Here is a 22400-nt window from a genome sequence, read left to right as displayed (position 1 = left end):
CCTTGCTTTCTGAACTGTCTGACTTTAGAATACAGAGAGGCAAAATGTTCAAATGTCTAGTTTTGGGAAACGGTGCAAGTCTCAAGCCAAACTTTATCTAGTGCCATTTAATTTTACAACTGCATTTAAGGGCAGACACACACAAGATAGTGGATGCTCCATGAACTGAGCAGTCGGTGTTCAGCCCCCCTCCCCAAAGAAAATAGTTATGTGTTGGTACAATTCTAACTGGAGCTGTTGAGGGGAGATCGGTTTATGCCCTCCACCACGCTATTTTCCCAACCTGAAATGGCCCTGTGGAGCTTCTACAGGGAAGCTTCATGGTCCTGATCAGAACTACCCCCAATGCCTGATTTATTACTTAATAGGAAAAAAATGGCGGGAACTCCATTCACAGAACATCCAGTATCTCATGCAGTTCTGGTTTAAGACAGGGCAGCCATGCTTCAACACGATTAACTAAATTTTTGTTTTTTTTTCTGAATTTTGCAAAACCAAGCCAAAAGATCATTTTCAAGCAAGAGTTTCAGCATGAACAAGTAAAAAGGCTATTTCCCCCTCCCCTCCTGTACTGGAACTGCAAAGTTTTACCCAGCAGTAATTTGATGGGGACGTTATTGCTGTTTGATATAGATAAGGAAAGAACACACACAGAGGTGCTAACACTATTTAAAAATAAAAAGACATTTCTACAAGTCTGGTTATATCACATGTTGCATGTTCTTTGCTTTTTCTAGCAACTGTGCTTCAATCACAAGTTTCATCCCCTTGAGAAGACAGGTAGCCACAATATTTGTATTTGCGAAATCATGATCCATTTCCAGGGAAACAACTGATGACAAAAACAGGTTGTGAATAGGAGCAAGGGAGACAGAAACTTGCTTTGCCACTGAACAGTCGGGGGAAACATTTTACACATTAAATTTAAATAGTCCAATATAAAGTTCTTTGTGACAGTTATCATTAAAAACCTCCTTAAAAGACAACTTTTAATGTAGATGCTTCAAATGATTGCACATACAGAAAGCCAATGACATCCTCAAAATGTTTAGTTACAACTGAAGTCCTGTAGGAAGTCAACTGCCAAAGCAATCCAATGGGCCTAGAATATCATGTCTACATAAAGCAGGAATATTTGAAGATTGCAAAGGCACAAGACTCTCACCTTTGTGCAATTACTCTGTAAATCTCCATTAGCCTGATTAAAGCATTAACAAGTTGTCTTCTCCATTCCATTTCCCCCCCCACACACACATACATCTTAAAAGTTAAAAGGTGCTCCTGTTATCTGTGCAAATCTAAACATAAGCCCTTCTTGCAAACCGTTAATTGCTTCAAAAGTAGAGACAACTGATAAGTATTTCAATTAAAACAAATTCCAGGTCTAAGCAAAAGAAAAGGACCTACGTAAAGCTTAAAGACTAGCCATGGGAATCCTTTGCCCTCACAAAAGGAATGATGATTTAATGGAAGCCTAACAAAATTTTCTGTTCAATTACAATGTTAAAACCATGATTAAAATTCAAGTACATTAATAAGTGTAAGCAAACTACATTCTTACAGCAAGCCGTTACAATAAAATGAAATTAAAACATGCCTTTTGATTTAAAAAGGAACACTTGATGAAGCAAGTAAGAGCACAAGTTTGGTACGTTTGACTGGCTTTCACAAGAACTTCACAGGTCCTCCTGTTAAAACACCCTCATCAACCAATGGATACACACCCTTAGGTAATTTGCAAGACGCTATGCCTGCTCCATATAGACCTATCTGTAAGTCACTTTTAAAGCTGTGGTATCCTTTAAAATAAATACAAAGGCTAGAGACAAGCAGCTATTCAGTGCCCATGATGTACACAATGTTAACACATTTGTACAGTATCTGGGTTCCAGTAACAAGTAGTAAACTGCCATGAAGTTGGGTTTGACAGTGCAGTGTTATGGGATTGGTTTTAAGCCTGTGCTGTCAAATTAAAGGCTAGAGTATACAGTGAACAGGCCATGAGACACAGAAGGATGCAAGGGAAAATGGCAATTAATTTCAATATAGTCACATAATCTTCGTATGTTACGTAGTGGTATATTTTCTTCAAAAATCTACCTTGTTTTTACACAATGGGAATAAACTATTTATGCACTAACACATCTTCAAGCCCTGAGCCAAAACTGCAACCAAAGAGAACTGCAGTTTCAGCAGGAGATGAAGATAATCAGAAAACAAAAACCCAATGATGCTTACATGGTATAAAAATTCAGATGTTTTACATATGTCACTATACAACAGAATATACAGATTTGGCCAGCTTTAGCGATAAGCCTGGGCATAGAAAAACCTAATTGCTCATTGCAATGTACAATGGATTTCCTGCAAGCAGAAACAACCAATGCACTCAAAATTGAAATGCAAAGAAGAGAGTTTGGGAGATGACGAATAGAAGTAGTACATAGTGCTGATTAAACTTACTGGCAATTTTCTTTAGTAAAAATACTTAAAAGTTTCATTTTCCACAAGAACAGAAGTATTAGAAATTGGATGGGGGGATTTACTATTATTCTCCCCATCCGTTAGCTCGCTCTTCCTGGCCTCTCTTAACTGCTTTTCACACGACTTCTGTGCACACTGTTGATCTACCCTGCAATGGTAAATCACCTGGAAGAGCATGTCTTCCTCAATTACGGCTGAATTTCAGCCCCACCCCAATAGCGATCCTGTATCCCTGAAAATCTGATTTCCAAAGACCCATTCCCATGGTCACAGAGCCTTCCAACAATGTCATGCTATTTATTGCAATTATTACTTATAGAATTATTAGAGCTAGTGTGATTGTATTCACCAAATCATTATGATTCCTTCCCACACACACACAAAATTAGTCAAAGGAAACTGGAAGCTCTTTCAATGCTGCACGCCCTCTTCCAAAGTGCAGAGTCACCTGAAGCTTTTGAACTTGTCCCCAGCACCACACCTTCACTTGGCAATGGGAATACATTATGTTAACAGGAGGGATTCTTTTTTAAAAGACTTTCAACTAGTCTTCAGTACACAGACCCACTTTGTTCAGCTTTTTTTAAAAAGAAGACTCTTTTGCAAGAGCAGGGAGATAGTGATCAGTTGCCATCTGCAGGTCCTTAAAAGCATGTCCTTTTGAATTATCAACACAGTCAGAATTATTAAATTGCCTTTAAAATACAAATGGCATATTTTGGTACTGGGATTGGAGTTGTATATAAAAGACCTAAAACTGTAAAGTTATGCATGACCCAGCACAAGAGATTTAAAAATAGTTTACTCATACAAGGTAATTAGAACTCAATGTTTCTGTTCTTACCATTTGGTTAGAAGCCTGCACACAGTTTAAGCAAGATTCTTACCAACCACACTCCCAGAGGGAATGGTTCAGCACAGTTTACACAAAGACACACTAAGCTTTTTCCATATTACCATAAAAGAAGAGTTCCTTCAAATCAGTGGAAAGGGAGATTAAGCCTCACATGCTAGTTACCTTTATCTATAGGTAGAAGTGGTTAATTAAGGTATTCATACAAAACCAGCTTTCAGGCATAGCTAGCTGCACCAATGCCTCAGCTTTCCCATTTGAAGTAGTGTCTACATTGCCATGCTAGTTCTTTGTTCTAGTAGTCTTGGTTCTACTGTTCCTCTCTGGTGTGCAGAAATAAATTTCTGCTGAAGTATATGTCTGAGTCTTAACCTTTTCTGCTTTTTCATCTTGGCTCTAAGTTTGTATGAGAAACCTTCACCATTCTGCATCTCCAATGGCTTTGGAAAATACATAATCTCTTCCATTAAGATTCATGATGCCGTCTTTGAGGTGGAACTTCCACTTGTTCTTACTTCTATGAATCTGCAGGGGTGAAAGGCAAAGTTGAAGAGACTCATCCCAGGTCTTGCTTTATAAACCAATATTTTATCCTATCAAGCTAGCCTTCCTATACACGGTAATATAATGGAAGACACAGGTTGTTGTGTGTGAAGGATGCAGGGCCACTGTGGCACATTCACTCCTAGCTCCAACAGCAGCTAACAGAAGTGCCTTTTTACTTACAGCTTCCAAGAAGTCTATCTTGGCAAATTTATACTCAAGGATGACATTTGTAGTATGATCACTACTGCTAGAATGACGTGATAAAGAAATGCTCATCAGTCTAAGTCATTTTGGTGCCACACTGGACACATTTCTTAAGCAAAGACCATTGTGCTATCAAAACAAAAGGTGACAACCTTGCTCACTGAATTAATTGTGAAGTAACAGAGAGCTAGAAGAGTATGTCTTCTCCAGCTGGTGGCAAAGAAGGAATGAGGGGGAATGGTGCCTTTCCCCTCGGCAAATTTCGGTGGAAAAGTGCCGTGTTGCATGGCCATGAGGAGGAGCACCTTTTCAGTTGATTAGGGCTAGAAAGTTCTTTCTCTCCGGCTGGCCTGCACATATGCAGTCCTGATGTGGAACTGCATGGAAGAGCATGGAATCTTTCAAATTCTCTCAAAAGAGATATTTTCACAGTCTTTCAGCACCCAACGCAATTGCTTTCTGTTCACATGCACTATATTATATCAGCTTAGCTGTCACCCAATTAAAAATCACAGTTGAATAACTGGGTCTCTATTAAATTTCAGACTGAAAATAGCTTTGACCAAAAAAAATTGACTTTGTTTTAAATGACATATTTATGAGACGTATACTAGCATTATTAATGTGTTATTTCCCTTCTCTTATGCATAGGAGCAAATGCTTCTTTTAAGATGGAATCAGCCATCTGCAATTTTTCTGCATTCTTCTGTTAAACGTAACTTTTTTTTAAAAAAAGCATGCTGGCTGATTAATTGGGGGTGACATTTTAATAAAGCAATTCATCTAACCGACTAAAGTGTTGCAGCCCTAATTACCAGCAAGATATACTAGAAAAACACAAGTTTTGCTAATAAGACTATATAAAGAAGCATGTGTCTTTTGCTTCACCCAAAACTTTGCTGAGGCAGCTGTTACCATATAGATGCTTGAGAGCAGCAGTTGGCTAAGGTTTCAGGAATCCTACTGTTCAAATTATTACCTTATCATACTGGCACACAACAACGTTCTCGGTATCAAATAACTCTTGTCCTTCTTCATCACTCACATCATCTTCACTATTTAGAGGTTCCTAAAAGAGATTAATGAACTGTATTATCAGATCACAGTAAACAGTATTTATTTACAAGTCCTATACCATGCCTACGTGGCCAGACACAAATCAACTTGAAGAAAATGCAATTAAGATAATTTTTGTTAATCAAATCCCTAATTTGTCCACTGAAAGTTGTCCTGTCATTAAGATTGATTACTGCTTTTTTAATGGTGTACTGAACCCAGAGGTAAGTAGACTATCTGTAGGAGTAGGAAAGGTACTTTGAAGCACACACTCAACATTCATGGATCTTACCTCTTCAACCTGGCCATCTTCACCTCCATCCTTTTCTTTGTCCTCTTCTTCATCATCATCATAATCTTCCTCCTCCTCCTCCTCTTCCTCAGATGAGGTGTCACCTGCTCCATCTACCTGCAGCACTAAAGGTGCCTGTGGTTGTGCTGGTTGCTGCGGAGGTTGCTGTTGACCTGCTGCAGGCATCTGTGCTTGTGCTGGTGTTGGCGCCGCCACTGTTGTAGGTATTACCTGGGTTTTGTTTCCTGTAAATAAAATCTGCTGGGGCTGAATAATTACCCCCGTTTGCTGTGAGATCCCTCCAGGAATGGGAGCCAAAACCTAGCAGTAAAAAAAATAAAATAAAGGTATTGTTTATAACACCACAGCAATTTGAAACCAAAGTTTGTCTTTGTTACGCTGAACCTTATACTAATTAAGGGCTAAGGCAATATAATCCTTATTTTTCCCTCTCAGTGGTTCCATCTATTAAGGTGCACAGTGTTAAGACTACTCACATACTAGCCAGTCACGGATAGGACCCAAATAAACAGTAAGTGGATTGAGTTTCCAGAATCTCTCTTCTTCCATAAAATCTGCTCGAGGGTCAAAGGACCCTCAAGAACAGAGTGAGATGCAATACGGAGGGCTGCAGTGCAAGGGAGAAACTGGCAGAAATAATGTCCTTCCCTCTTGCACAAACTCTTCTACCAATAGAGCAAGATCTCATGCACAACTAGTGTGTGAGAGATTTCTGCCATTTCCCTTTTCTTATGTTTCCTATTGTGCTGTGTCCTACTCTGTGCCCAAAGATTCCTTTACTGTCAGGCAGCAGCTTTTTGGTGGATATAAGATAGGGAGAGGTATTAATAGCTCCATGTGTTGTTGTTCTTTTTAATAAATATTGCAAGTTCATTTTTACAATCAAGTATCATTAACATTAATTATGAGATCTAGTCCACACTTAACTAAACATAGCAATCAACTTTGTGGGCAACATTCCAATCAGCAGTGATTTAACACTTTTCTAGACAACGCCACCCCCCATACCCAGTGCAAAGTCCGATGGAAATGGAAGGAAGCAGAGGTATTGTATTTACTCAAAAGGAATACTAGCCTCTCCTCCAGTATGTCGTCAAGAAAAAGAAGAGATTGTCTTATGCTTACATTCAAGCTGCAAGCATGTACAGAAATAAAAAAAATCTGTGTATAACATGAGGGGAGACTGTCTTACATACAGTGTCGCCTCCATTTTGGGCAAATACAGCAAATTGTGTTTGTTTTCACTTCAGCACTGCCTCTTATCACACTGGCATTTAATTACTCAGAAGTGCAAAAAAGTGAACGACAAGCATCATTCTACTAGCAAAAGTGAAATAAATTGTTTCCCCCCATTTTTTTTCACTTTACAAGCTACGTTGGGTTTTAATCTTTGATGAAAGTCAATTCTCAACTTCACTGAAGAAGAAACCAACGAACTAGAAAACCAATGCAAATCTTGGCACACAGACAATGTAAAGTTAGACATACTTGCAGATTTAGTTTTAGAGATCTGCTTTACTTAGCCCTAATCATCTTACTTGCTGAATAACAGGAGACTGTACTCCACCAGGTTGCATCTGTGGTATAACCTGTTGCTGTAGAAGCACTTGCTGTTGGGGCTGAATGATGTACTGTGCTCCATTGGCAGTTCTAACCACCTGCAGAATTTGGCCTGGAACAAGATCAGTCTATTTGAATATTTCAGTTAATAACCTGTGACCTTTCTTGAACTATACAAGTTACACAACAAAATGCTACATTATTTGACATATAGGAGCCCAAGTAGTTTAAACACAAGGATATATACACAAGCTCTGCAAGCACTTCAGTAAATATCAACTGAAGTAGCTAATGCTAGATTGCTAACTTTACTTCTATAACTCTCTAGTGGCATGTCAATTTCCTACCACATAAACTAACTTGCTGGATCAGACCAGGGCAGCATTGCAGGAAAGAACCTGGGTTGTTGCCATGCTTTTGATTTCCCACTGCTTACAATGCAGAACAAATGAAGGCTTCCTCATTTCAAAAGCCTCCAAAGATCAATTTGCAATAACATCCAAATGTGGTCAACTGGTAAGAACAGAGTTTCTTTCCCACTAACCAGAATGCTAAACCAAAAGTAAAGGACAATTTAGAATTCCAGTCTGAGAAGATGCAAACTGCAACTCGACCAGCTGCCCACATTTGGAATTCATGAGAAACAAGCTGAACTGAAGGCTTCTGAAACTGGAAGCTTTTCAACTGCACTCGGCATTCAAAGGGAGGGATGCAGTATGCAAGCATGACAAGCCAGGTTCAGGCCCATCACAAATAAAGCTTGGTTTCGGTGAGTTAATTATCTGAATGCAGCAAGGAAGTTCATACGATAGTGAACTCTCAGAGCCCAAACATTCATCTAGCACAGCATGCAGTCTCTAGACACACCTATAATCAAAAGCAGCTAAGCCTGAAACAAAACACAGGAAAAACACAGGAGGCAAAGCCAATGAACTGCCAAATTATTTAACAGAAAAATCCAGATGTGTTTCATTGATCTTCACATATCTGACAATCATGCAATTTTCACCAGGTTGTATAAGAGTTTAACTACGGAATACATTGTCCAATAAAAGTGTATGAAATGTGCTGGAATTGTTTGATAATTCAACTATCTTTACTAGCTTTTCCTTTCGTATTTTTTTTCTGTACTTCAACTAGATTTTTTTAACTTCCATTCAGGGCATCAATATTCAAAGGCATACTAATTCTAAGAATTAATTTAGTTCTTATAGCAAACAGCTGTTGCTACAGGCATTCTCTATTAATTTGTCTAATCCATTGCTCTTCATAATTTTGATGCCTAAGGCAGTCTGTTTTTACACTGAAGCCTAAGGTACAGTTCACTCTTCTGTTGAAAACAGCACATGTATAGTTTCTTAGTTAACATCATGAACAGACAGGCATCTTCTTTGCAACTACAAAACAGTCCAGTCCAAATAATCCCTCTGGCATTCCACTATCCGCTCCGCTCAGTCAGCCTGTCTTTAGGATGTAGTAGTACTTTCTGGGATTTTCCTGTACCAGTCAGCTGTAACAATCTCAGTGCAAATTCCTTCTTTAGCTTGATGTCATTACCCACATATTGACAGAGAAGTGGGCATTGTATTATGAGTAGTGAATATATAAACATGGTAGTGTGGTTCTTCAAGGCACATTGGTATACCCTGGCTCAGACTGGAAATCTCTTTTTAAAGCCCTCTAAGCTAATGACCATTATCACATCTTACAATTTCCAAAAGGCTATTAAATACTGTGTGGAGTAATACTGTTTGTCATGAACCTACTAGCAACATCTCAATACTGACAGTTCTGAAAAGGAAGGCAACTAAGAGGACACACGCTAGACTATTACAATAATCATTCTTAACAGTCTAAGGATTATACATAGAATTCTAATGTGGATTCAACACCTCTTGGCAGGTTAAGCATTGACAAAATACGGAAATTTGTTTTAGTATATTTTACTGTGCATGCTTCAACATCTTTCTAGAATTGGTTATGACTATATGGTATACTTTACTGCCTTAAGTAAAACTTTAATCACAAGGCTTGCTTCAGTCATCTCAACCAAAAAGGTTTTTTTTCCATTTGCTATAACCATACCATAGACATACTTATTACATTCTAAGCTTTAAGGGGCTCTGGCTCAACGACTTTTCCATTATCCAGAAGAAGGTATGAAGTATCTATAATTTAAGATTAATATATTTCAAAGAACGCATGCCTTAGGAAGCTTACGCTTTCACACAGACTAAGCAAAATCCATTTGGTAATTTCAAGCCTGGTTTCTGCCTAGCTTGTTTTCAGGATAAATTTAGGAGCTGGTTTTCAGCTATAAACCTTAAACAATCCAAGTCTTGATTTAGCACAGGGAAAATCTCCTCCCATACAACACGCCTTCTTCCATTTAAGATTTGCCTACAAGGCCATGCTGTAAATACCTTGTCCAGAAACTATCCTAACCACCAGACACAGGACCTTTTCTAAAGTAGCTCCAAAACTTTAGAATGCCCTTTGCCGCTCTCTACAACAGGTAGACAGAATTTTGTATTTGTTATATTTTGGGAAGGTATTTTTTATATGTGTAGCTTCAATGCATAGTTTTGGTTTCTAATTTTAATTGTTTTACAATATTTTTTGTTTTACCTTTTATACTATATACCAACCTGAGATCATATATTGAAAGGTGGTCTGACAAGATTATAAATTACCTGAATTTGTAAGAATCTGTTGAACAGGAGTAACACCAGCAGGCAAAGCCAAAGTAGCTGCAGTGGCAGCAGCACTCTGAAAGGAAAGAAACTGGTTAGTAACAAAAATAATTATACAATATACTAAATTTAAAGTGAAAAATCAAGTATTTGTCTTAGAGCAGAACAGATCTGTGTACTCTATTTATTGGATTTCTCTATATTCAGACCCATATTGTGCCCTTCTCCCATCTTGAGCATCACTTCAAAGAGCATGGTTTTCAAAAGCCAGTAGCAATAAAAGCAATAAAAAGTGTAATCCCTTGCTTTTGATTTAAAAAAGACTTAACACATAAAACGTCATTGCTATAAAATCTGTTTTCTTCTGTGTAAGATAGGAAAATTTATTCATTCTACCATTCACAAAGACTCTATGAAAGAAATGAACACTCTTGGCCAGATGATCAACTACTGATCTTAAACAAGTAAGTGTAAAAGTAAAATGAGTAGCAAATTTCATTCTGATGGTGTTCAGAGTTCCCAATTAGGCTAGCAGTAAACATAGGTTCTTAACGCCAAGATAGATAAAGGTTTTTACTCTGGTTGCAATATTTCATTTTAATCACTCAATCTGTGATCTACAAAACATTCTGCTAGATTTAAAAAGTTAAATACGCCTTTATCTGGCTGTCACCTGTAACACAAGCACACCAGAAGAAAGGCCTGATACACCACATGGTCTATTTATGGATCATTTTGACCCAGTTTCTGTGATGGATGTCAACAAGACCTTGGGATCAGTGAAGGCCACTGCTCAAACTCTGGATCCTTGCCCATTCTGGCTGCTAAAATCATGTAAAATCAGTATCTATTATAAATTAATCACTAACTCCGGACACCTTCCCTCAGCCACTCAAAGAGGCGGTTATCCGTCCATTCCTACAGAAAAATGATGTGACCAATTATTGCCTAATTTTTAACCTGCCCTTTCCGAGCAAAGTGTTTGAGACAGTGGTAACGGACCAACTCCAGGTCATCTTGGATGAGTCATCTGCTCTAGACCCTTTTCAGTCTCGCTTCAGCCAGGCTACCGGACAAAGACGGCTCTGCTAGCTTTAGTTATGACCTCCATCTGAGTGTAGATGAAGACCAAGCCTCTTTGCTGCTCTTACTGGAGTTATCTGCAGCCTCTGATACAGTAGGCCATACCATCTTGTTGAGGTGCTTGGAGGCAGAAGGTGATAGGGGATGTGCATTGAATTGTTTCAATTAATGCCTCACAGATTGGACTCAAAGTGGTTATTGGAAACCAGTTCAGTGTGGGACCTAACCTGTGAAGTTCCACAGGGCACAATCCTATCCCCCATGCTTTTCAATCTCTATGTAAACCCTTGAGGACAAATCATCCGTAGCTTGTTGATTATATTGACTCACTCTGTGTCCTCCTTGAGTTCAACTGTGAAAGGCAGACTACAAATAACGTAAATAAATAATAAACATTAAATATTAATTGCTAAAAGAGACTGTTTCATACATTTTTATGCAGAGTGATAATAAATGTTAAATAATCATGTATATGATGTAGTGTTAATCTACATAGTAAAAGTTAACAATTTTCCTTTTATGCAGACTACACAACTAAGCCTGTTTATAAACAATCAGCCCCAGGACCCTTCATGTCTTCCAGATACTGTAAACTACATAATCTTACCATGCCTGAAGCATTCATGTGCTGTATCAGCTTTGAGTCTGGCACAAGAACTTGCTGTTGAGGTGCTAACAAGAAAAAGAATAGTAATCATTAGACTCAAAACAGAGTAATTTGCCATGGCTTATTAGTAAAACAACTCTAGTAAAAAAAGATCATTTAACATTGTTATATCTAAAGCTTAGAACAAGGCTTGGCAAATTTGAGGTGCTGGGTAGTGATAGTGCCAAGAAATATTATTGCAGTGTCTAGTATTTTCAGCAGTGATTTTATTTTAGCTATATTGGAGTACAGTTGCACCTTAAGAGACCAAAAAGATTTTCAAGGTATAAACCTTTGACTCTCAAAGTTCCCTTTGTCAAAAATCCTCAGCAGAAGTACAAAGGCATTATTTCACATCAGAATACATTATTTGACATAAAAATACATGTCCATGGAATTATTGTCAATACTTGCTTATGTTAACTTTTACATCATTCAATGGTAACAGATGAACTAATTTCTTAAGCAGTTGTTTTCTATACTGGCTCCAATATGCAATTAAATGGAGAGGTTTTTAAAGCAATTATTAAATTCTGAGAAATTGTGGAGAAGTTAGCTTAGGGTTACAAGTCAGTTTTTTGTAGTGTTAATGACAATTAGGGTTACCCCACGTTTATTTATATACTACAGAATGTTTGTCATACCTTAAAGAGAGTTACTCCGGTCTAAGTTTATTCATTTCAATGGGCTTAGACTGGAGTAACTCTCCTTAGGAATGCACTGTAAGTATTATATTTTGTGGTAGCAATAATTAGAAAATGCAGTCATTAAAAACACAGAACTCTAAATGTTGAAAAATGAGTCTGGCTCCTAAAGACGAAGAAAATTTGTCATAAGCTGAGTGATAACCAATTCTCTGACTAACAAGGTTCCATTTTTACTGTTTATGCTTTCTAAAAGGGAAGGCATTTTTAAAGTACCTGCCGTTTAATATTAGAGGGAACAATATATCCACTAAAGTTCTCCAAATGAGGACCTGAGCACCAAACACTAACAGGAAAAAAGGACACTGAGAAGGAGAGCATGGTACGCTTGGTCTATACAGGCTATGCTAGCTAAGGATGGAGAGCCTGACATGACTTTTAAAAGTGCTACACTATTTTGGGAGACATTGTAACAAGCAATGTATATTTTCTTTGATTAATTCCACTTGACATAGAGATTGAATGACTTATCAGACTTTCCCCCCAGAGAAGACCCACCTGGGAAGTGAGTCATGTATATTGTTTAGTCTAACTGCACCCTTAAGGATTCTCAATTTAAATGAGAACAGGCTTTGTTACCTGGCAGATCTGTATGTTGTCATTCATGACTTGCCCAGCTCTAATTGGTCCAAGGCAGGGAAGTCTGATTTGTTTGCCAACATGGGAATTCTTAGGTTTAACAGAAGAGGCAGAACAGGTTGTACAAAAACTCTCACCTTGGATTCTACCTGATGACTACATAGAAAATGCATAGGCTAGCTACAACTGCTCAAATGTATGAAAGACTGAGATGTGATGCACTCAAAGCCACTTTGGATTCTTAAATGATTTCCCAGAGGATTCTAGAAATAAGAACTTTATATCCTTATATGGAACTTCATAAAAACCACAGTGATAAAAAAAAAACCTTGAAAAGGTTTTTTTCTTCTTCTGGTCTTTATAATCAAATATTTCATTCAATGAGCTTGTCGAAAATGATACCAAGTCCATGCTTCTTGCCTCGTGCAAAGGAATGCCTAGATTACTTGGTTACTTAAAAAAAAAATTAAAAGGGTCTTCTGTTTAAACCAGCCAAGAGTCTGAATCTGACCTTGCACAGGATTGCAAGGCTGAGACACAGTGGTCCCATTTTAAGACTCTGGGCCCACAGGAACTTCCCCTTGTTATAATTAAAGAGATAGCAACTGTCAAGATAAATATCTAATTTTCATCCCCTTCTCCAAATACAGATATTTGCTTAAGACAGGCAATTAGATAAAACACAGCAATAAAATACCAACTGCAGTAAAAAAAAATCTAACTAATTAGCAACAAACTGATACAAATCTAAAACAAAAACCAAACAGAACAAATCAAAACTAAACCATATACCTGACAACAAAAGGCCTTTGTCAACTATCAACTATTTTCAAATGTATCATTGTTGACCAACGTGACTGAACAGGTGGTAGCTGGACAACTTCAAGGTTTCCTGGATGAAGTGAACTATCCGTATTCTTCCCAGTATAGGTTAAGAACTGGATACAGGGGACTGAAACAGGCTTGGCCCCCTGATGAATGACCCATGCTAGAAGATGGATGGGGGAATGCAACCCTTGATCCTTCTGGATCTCTAAGTGGCTTTTGATACTATCAACTATAGTAACCTTTTGCATACATGAACTCATCAGGCTATGTGCCCTAGATAATCCTGAACTTCCTTCGGTCACCTTGAATTACAAGGAAAGGCAGAGTATAAAAGTTTCAATAAATAATAAAATTCAACCGGTCTCCTAGCAGGGTACTGTTAAAGTTCATGTCCTTGTTGAGGCAGTCAAACTGGGTTATGGGATTAATGCTGATCCTAGGATGTGGCAGGATCAGCATAGCAATACTTGTAAAGATCACTGCAATTCCTGGCAAATGTAGACTGGAAGGCATTCCGGCTGATGAAGAGGACACTCTTCTTTATTTGACAAGCTCAGGACAATAACCAACTTGTGCACCAATAGCGTAGTGCCAAATCTGCATTAGCAAAAGCAGCTTACATTGATAGAAGTTATGAAAGTAGCTATGGATGACAAGTAACCATTCTGGCAGCACAACCCCACAACGAAGCAGAACTACTGTGTCTGTGCCCTGGATGCAGAAAGATGATTGCTTTCTTACTGGCTCGGTATCTGGCTCTTTATCTGACGTCTTTGGTTTTTAATGTACAGAGCAGCAATCTGTTCCAGCAGCTTTGAGGGTCCCATAGCTGAGGCCTTTTCAACCACTCCTCAGTTAGAAGGGATCAAAGGGGTACAATCAATCCACCAGCCCTCAGCAAGTGTCAGACTCCAGCCAGGAGCTGGCTTTCAATATATAGGCCAGAAGCAGATCCATAGTCCAAAGCAAGTCACAGTGAAGTTCCAGGCAGCAATTCAGGACCAATGAAGCCAGAGACAAGAACATAGTCAGAATTAGTGAAAGAGCAATTTCCAGGCAGAAATCAAGGGAAAACTTTCCAAGCAATATCTTCCATCGAGAGGTTGTCCAATCTAAGGAGCAAGCTCTAAGGCTAGAGGCTAGCAAGCAGAGACTGGCCCGTTACATCTGGTTGTGTGCTTGGATAGGCTCAGACTAAACGGCATCTGCCAGGCTTGTAATGAAAAGCAAATGCTGGGGACACGGGACCCAAGGCACACGAGAATGGCTGCTGAGAATATCCACCTGTTAGTGTCTTACAGTATGGGCTTTTCCATGCATTTTTGACAGCATAACGAACGCAGTTATTACTCAGATATTGCACAGGGCCCAAGACATCTTCCCTTCAGACAGTACTTCTGTTCTTGAGACCCATTTCCCACCATTCCAACAGCAGTACTTCAATAAAAGAAAAATGCTCCAAGTGTTCTGGTTGGCTACATGTACAATGATAGTTCAGCTTATGCTTTCCCATGCAGAAGAGCTCCTTGTTTAATTCCTGCCATCTGTATTTAAACGCTCTCTAGCAGCAGGTATCAGAACCTTTATCTGCCAAAGACCCCAGAGAGCTAACGAGTTAAGCAATAATGAACTAGACAGACCAACAGATGGCTCTGTATGAAGCAACCTCATAAGCACAGAGACCCTGGCTGCAAAACTTTCTAGTTCTTCATATTTCCACAGGAAATTTTCCATTTCTAAAGATTCATGGTTGTACATAATTAGCAGCAATGAATGGATTCAACTGCCAATGTTTCGATGCTGTAAATAAAGGGGGCTCCTCCTAGAAACAGTGTTTTCTTGATTTACAAACAGGAGGGGGCCCCACCAGAAATACATATAATAATTCAAATTTTAAAAATTGAATTATGAATTTCCCTGATTTGTTTTATAGATCAAATTAAAACCAAAGCTAAAATAATATCTAATTCTCAACATGGCTGTAGATGCAGATAATTAAATTCACAGATTAGGGTCATGTAAGAGAAAAAATGAACCGTTTTAAAATACCAAAATCTCTGCAGCCATTTTGGATTACCTAGGCAACTTGGCTAATTCAAAATGGCCACTGCAGCCTCACTTCAACACTGGAGGTGAACTGGGGAAAGAAGGAGTGGGATGGCAGGCAAGACAAGGAAAAAAGGAAAAGGGGGTTGAGTAGGAAGCAAAGAACAACTGGGGGAAAGGGGGGGAGTAGGGACTGCAAGGAGTCAAGAAAGCTGAAAAAAAGAAGAGCTGCATGAGGAATGGAAGAACAAATGAGAAGGAAAGTGGCAGATGGGATGAGACAGGTAGGTGGGAAAGAGGGAATGAGCAAAACTGTGGTGGCTTTGATGGACACGAAAGAAGTCCTCGCAGGTTCCCCATTAGTTTTTATAAGTCTCCTATCTCACAATGGTATAAAGGATTTTGTTACCACCAATCAGCTAATGGAATAAGTAAGGGAAATGATGAGGTGCCCCAGTGACCTTTATTGTCCAGAGTTAAATTTTGTTGAAACAGATGCACAACAATCATGTCCGCAGCACATCAGGCACAGTTCTTTGGGCGTGCCAAATTTAGTGTGTCAGTTTCCAGGGCCTTCAGGTTTTTTCCCTCCCTTAAATTTAAACAACATAAAGACAGTACACAAGACTTTTCAAGTATTATGCCAATCAAATAATTTCCACATAAAGTTTTGAACTTGTCTGAATATTTCAAACCACACTTGCTTTATTTCCCCCTGATCAAATATTTCAGTTCAATTATGTGTTGGTTTGGGAACAAAATTAACATGGGATGCTTTTAAATTTGTTTAATAAATTTAAGACAAAATAAATTTGCTAAATCAAATCACACTCACTGTAAAGTATTCCATTTCTGATTTTTCCACAAAGCCCCGTCCCTGTATATGAACGAGGAGAAAGCCACCCTATGAGACAGTAAGATCATGTTTGCCTTGTTCTCTATCAGTAGAACAAAATGATTAATAATTTGTTGTTCTGACACATTTCTATGACATAAGTGTATGTGCATGGCTAAAGCTGTCCATGTCCTAAACACATAGTAGAACAGTTGCAACAAAATAGCCAGTTCACTGCCAGACCATTAGACCTCATACTAGCTATCTCATTTATTTGCATAATCTACAGCTTCAGTAATATCTTCATAAACAATGCTTACAAAAAATCAAGAGAGATAGTTTAAAGGGCTGCTGCGTGGCTGAAATGTTTGCTACCTCACGAAGTCTTTCTCCAGTGCTCTGCATATTCAATCTACTGTGTTTTTGGAGGATACCTTGTGACTCACTGATGCTTCAAAAAGGCAAGGTCTGTTAAGATGTGAAAAACTGACGCTAGAAGAGTTACAAAATAAGTGGGAAAGGAAAATATTTAGAGAACAGGTGTTCACTTGCACAGAAAAACTGCTGCACCCACATATCCCAAGAAAGCCAATAAGGACTTTGCTTGTACCTTGCTGTGTTGCAGGAATAAGGACTTGCTGTGTCTGGGACTGCTGCTGTACTGTCTGTTGTGGCTGCGGTTGCGGGTGATGGTGAGGATGGTGGTGCTGTTGTTGTTGCTGCTGCTGCTGTTGCTGCTGCACTTGCAACAAAAGCTGCTGTTCCTCTGAATGAAATCCATCTACAGCCTTGGACTGCAGCAGTTTGTTCTCCCACAGCTGTGATTAAAAAGAAATGCTCCTAATAAATGATTAAGTACAGCAGCTTATTCTACACTGTTATTGATCTATGAGACTATTCAGCATCTATTCAGAGCCAGCATGGTGTAGTGGTTAAGAGGAGTGGACTCTAATCTGGAGAACTGGGTTTGATTTCCCACTCCTCCACATGAGTGGCAGACTCTAATCAGGTGAACCGGGTTGGTTTCCCCACTCCTACACATGAAGCCAGCTGGGTGACCTTGGGCTAATCACAGTTCTTAGAGTTCTCTCAGTCCCACCTACCTCACAGGGTGTCTGTTGTGGAGAGAGGAAAGGAAGGTGATTGTAAGCCAGTCTGATTCTTCCTTAAGTGGTAGAGAAAGTCGGCATATAAAAACCAACTCTTCTTCTTCATCTATTCAATTACCAGGGAAGAGGACCAGAGATCCTACATTTTGTTCTCTTCTTTGTTTCACTTACACAATTGTCTGCCCAACAATATTGTCAGCCAGGCACAACATTTCTAAAGCGGATAGGTAGGGGCTTAGGGCAGTTTCCAGTGGAAACTGAAAGCAGCACAAGAAACAGAGTTCCCTTCATTCTAACTTCAAAATGCAGCTTGTATTTAAAAGTACATTGCAAGAACATTACACTGGAACAAATAAAGCAAGCATGCAATGCTCACTGCTTTCTCAGAGGATATTTATGACTTTGCTTTTTAAAATAGGAAATGTTAGCACTATTTGGGATATATTAATAATCATATAGTTTTGCTTATCCTATTATAAATATATTAGTTTATTAAAATTTCATTTGCAAGAGCAGTAATTTTCAATGTAATCTCATTGTAAGTGGAGAAGAAAATGTTGAGAAAACATTCTGAAGCACAAATCTTTGTTTTGTTTAAAAACCAAACACTAGCTCGTTTTTCATCTTTACTAGACAGTGATGTGGTCATATTACAGCGATTGTATTTCATTTTCAATACCAGATGCATCATTTTGGAGGAGGATAATTTGAAGAATCTTAAGCAGCTACATATCTTCTTAAGAGACAAAGCTTTACTGGAATACTGGAATAGCACGTTGGCTTTCTGCCCAGTTCAAATTTCATTTAAGACTTGAATTCACTAGGTAGCCACAAGCAACTACTGCTTCTAACTTGCAATAGGCAATATCAGTGATTTCCCTTGCATGATCTTGAGGGTTACTGCACTTTGTATTCCCAGAGATGTATTAAGAGTTTGAAAATGTTATAAAAAACATCGCTTTAAAAGGGTTTTTGGATACCACGGCTAATAAATGGTTGGAAGACGTCTTCACAGCTACAGGGGCCAAACAAAGTGCGGTAATCCCCCTTGTAAGAATTTCAGATGTAAATGAAGCACTTTGAATACTTTTCTGTTTAATACTCATATATGAAGTAAAGCCCTTTCCCTATATGAAGCCCTCAGTTTAAGGGAAACAATGCTCTAAGTCAGCGGTTCTCAACCATTTTGGTATGGTGACCCCCCAAGTCCAAATTCACTTGGTACTGAGACCCATCCAAGGCTGACCCAAGGTTTTTGTGTGCCCTAAGCAAGCTATGACCATAGCACCCACTATCTCAGCATTCCATTTTCTACAGTGGCTAACCAGATGTTTTTGAGAAACCAATAAACATCTGCCCCACTATGAACCCCAAACAACTGGCATTTCAAAGTACACAGCCCTTGCATATGGAGGTTACATTCTAGTATTTGACCACCCTCTCCTTTTCCATTCCTCCCTCTAATCCTCCCCTAAGACTCTAAGAAACTCATTGTAGTAACCATCAGGATACATATTACTTTATCAACATGTATATGCAGTGAAGAAAAAAATACCAACTAACATATAAAATAGAAGATGATGTTTCCAGGGTCAGATTTTGGTTTCCAAAATAAAGAAGAGAGCAACTGAAAAGGCAGTGGCAGCTATTAGGAAGGGCTGGCCCGCGACCCACTTTCAGAGGCTTCGTGACCCGCCCACTAAGTGACCTGCAGTGAACATAACTTACTGTTTTCAATTCCACAAGGACTTGCTCATCAACACCCTCATCCAGAAAGACTTCTCGGACATCATTGATAACATCTTCAATCACAGACCTATATAGTTTAGGCTTTTTAAAAAAAGGTACAAGAACTGCTTGTTAAGCACTAATCAATGCTAGCAACATTTCAAAACATTTTGAGGAAATATTTTGCATATCTGCATCATGATGAATTAGTGAACTAGTGTCAGAGATCACATTTCCAGATCATCTTTGCATAAATTAAAACAGGTCTACCAAACAAGAGCTCAGTTATACTATCTCCATCTGTTAATATCACAACAATGTGATTTTACAAAGAAACAGTGCCTCTACTACAAAAACAACAATTCATATATGTTAGAAACTACTCTACATTGGGCTCTACTCTATTTCAAGCATGTATTCCTACAAAGGCACCGCACTTGTCTTCCTAGCGATGTATTAAGAGTTTGAAAATGTTATAAAAAATACTGTTTGCACTTTCTATGTATTTCCACCGATGTATTAAGAGTTTGAAAACCCTTTTAAAGCGATGTTTTTTACATCATTTTCAAACTCTTAATACATCGCTGGGAATACAAAGTGCGGTAACCCCCCTAATTGAAATACAACCTGTGTTAGGAGGGTTCTGCATCTCATTTCTCACTCAAGTAATCCTGACCCACAGTTTAATCAAGCCAAATACCAATTTCTGTCAGTTGGATAAAACTTCAGTTTGCAAATTCCTTACACGTCAGACTACAAGAATCAGGTTACACTTCTAACCGTACATACTTAAATGTAAATCTCATATAATGTATTAGGGCTTACTTCCAAGTAAATGTGCATAATGTCAAGTTGTCAGAGTAATTTCGCACTGCCAAATTAAAGTAAGCCATAGAGCCAGCTTACTTACCTTTAACTACACTATGAATTAAAGAACAAAAGATGCTTAAAGCCAAGCATTTCAGGATAAAGCTTCTACTGGGGTTAAAAACAAAATCAACAGGGCTGTTCCCCCCCCCATCATCACTCACCACAAAAGGCATTTAAGATAATGTGAAGCATAACCAAGTTTATCACATAATATACATAGGCACACATAACACCTTAATCTTGGTTTTGTATACAAGACAATTGTATGGATTAGTAGAAAAGGGCAAGAGGCCAGTAGCACCTTAAAGACTAACAAAAATATTTTCTGGTAGGGTAGGAGCTTTCTGAAGAAGTGAGCTGTGGCTCACGAAAGCTCATACCCTGCCAGAAAATATTTCTGTTAGTCTTTAAGGTGCTACTGGGCCCTTGCCCTTTTCTACTACTGCAGACAGACTAACACGGCTCCCCACTGTGAATTGTATGGGCGTTTACATAAAAATAAGCCCCATCAACTTCGATGGGGCTTACTTCCAAGTAAACACGCACAGAAGATAACTAAAAGACCCGGGGGACTTTTTCTTTTTTTTTTTTTTAAAGGGGAAGGAAATGTGTCCTCCCTTTTTGCACAACGTATCATTAGGAGATCCGAAGGGGCGAAATAAAACTCAGCAGCCCACCACCCGCTTTGCCATTCGGCAGCCACTTGGGTTCCAGCAACGAGCAGCGGGCTTGAAAAACAGAGGGCGAGAGCGGCGGGAGAGCCCAGACAAAGCGAGAGCGCCGCTCCGCCCGCGCGCCTCGACGGCGTCAGGCGCCTCCCAGGCCGCTCGCCGCGGCTCTCTCCCTATTTAAAGGCTGGTGCGGCGTTTAAATGGAGAGGCGGTGACGTGGGGCTGGAAAGCACCTTCCCATCCTGGCAGAGTCTATATTAGAGAGCGGCAATGGCTCTATATAAACAGGGCAGCCGCGGGGAGGAGGAACACAAGGAGCAGGGAGGCAGGAAGGAAGGAAAGAAAGCGAGGGGGGCAGCCATGATGGATCCGAGCGGGCGGCGAGAGGCGCCGGGCCTCCGGGTTTGTCGACCACCTTCGGGGCGGCCGGGGGGGGGGGTGAATTTTGAATCTGGGCTTCTTCTTTTTTTTTTTTTAAATGTAGAAATCGTGACGGGGAGGGGGGGGAAGCGACACAATCCCCCCCCCTTTTTTTTTTTGCTTTCGTGTAACTGCTTGTTGCAAACCTCTGTGGAACCGAGACTCGGCCTCGGTAGCCGCCGTTACGGGAAGCGGAGAGGAGGAGGCGGGAAAAGAGAATTGGGGGGGGGGGGGCGGCTCGTCGCTAATTTTTTTTTTTTTTTGCTTTTTTAAAAATAATTCTTGACCAACGAAGATGGACCAAAGGTGGCTTCTGAACGTTATATTTTGGAGGGGGTGGGGAGAAGGAGAGAGGAAAGGGGGGGAAACCTTCTGCCGGGTTGAGGTAATAAAAGTGCTTTTCAACCTTCCGTCATATATAAATATATATATATTACGCTAAATAAAAAAAGGCTCCGCGGATGGTTTCCACCACCAACGTCTTAAGAGCAAGGAAAGATGGAAAATAAAGAGGAAACACAAGCATATTCTCCGGGGGGGGGGGAGGAGGAGAGGGCAGCCCACCACCGTCCGTCCCCCAGGCTGAGAGAGAGAGACGTGCGGGCTGCGGGCGGAGAGCGGCGCCAGCTCGACCCCCCAACCCCAGCTCTGCCCCGTCAGCCGAAGCCGAGCCCCCCACCCCACCCCAGGCTCTGGGGTCCGCGGCTCCGTCCCGCCGCCGCCGCCGCCTCTCTCTCTCGCCGCCGCCACCACCGCCCAGCCCGCCCCCCTCCCCTCCCGAGCCCCTGCCCGGCCCTGGTCCTTACCACGGGGTTTGTATTAGCCGAGTTCGCCATGTCCCGGGCCAACCCCCCTGGCAGGACAGCCTCCCCTGGCCCCCACCCCCTCAACGGCGGTCGCGGCAGAGCGGGCGGCGGCGGCGCTTCTCCCTCCCCCCACCCGCCCCGCCAGGCAACGGCCGCGCTCGAGCGGGCTCCGTCCCCGCGGCCCCCACCCTCCTCCGTGCGTCCCCGCGGCCGCTCGCCGGGGAAAGCGCGTCAGCCGCCCTCCCCCGCGGCCCGGCCTTACACGGCGGCCCTTGGGCTGCAGCCGCCAGCCGCCTGCTCTGCTCGCTTCGCCCCTTTATATAGCGAGTGGCGAGCAGCTGCGCGAGCCGCCCGCGAAAGGGGGAG

The 22400-nt window shown here is 40.4% G+C and overlaps 1 protein-coding gene across 1 annotated transcript; it reads right to left on the bottom strand.

The window, feature by feature from the left end:
* Positions 1-3200: 3200 nt before the first annotated feature.
* GTF2A1 (general transcription factor IIA subunit 1) lies at positions 3201-22076 on the bottom strand. The gene is made up of 9 exons (XM_056850815.1): positions 22035-22076; positions 19268-19369; positions 17041-17248; positions 11400-11464; positions 9710-9785; positions 6995-7128; positions 5436-5756; positions 5067-5156; positions 3201-3862 (listed from the first exon to the last, which is right to left on the bottom strand). The coding sequence occupies exons 1-9, from the start codon at positions 22062-22064 to the stop codon at positions 3755-3757; spliced, it is 1134 nt and encodes a 377-aa protein (XP_056706793.1). The 5' UTR covers positions 22065-22076; the 3' UTR covers positions 3201-3754.
* Between the last annotated feature and the right edge of the window lie 324 nt (positions 22077-22400).

The sequence above is a fragment of the Euleptes europaea genome, chromosome 6 (genome assembly GCF_029931775.1).
Source record: "Euleptes europaea isolate rEulEur1 chromosome 6, rEulEur1.hap1, whole genome shotgun sequence".
Taxonomy (NCBI): domain Eukaryota; kingdom Metazoa; phylum Chordata; class Lepidosauria; order Squamata; family Sphaerodactylidae; genus Euleptes; species Euleptes europaea.
The sequence above is the reverse complement of the archived record's forward strand: the minus strand, read 5'-3'. Positions and strand labels throughout refer to the sequence as shown.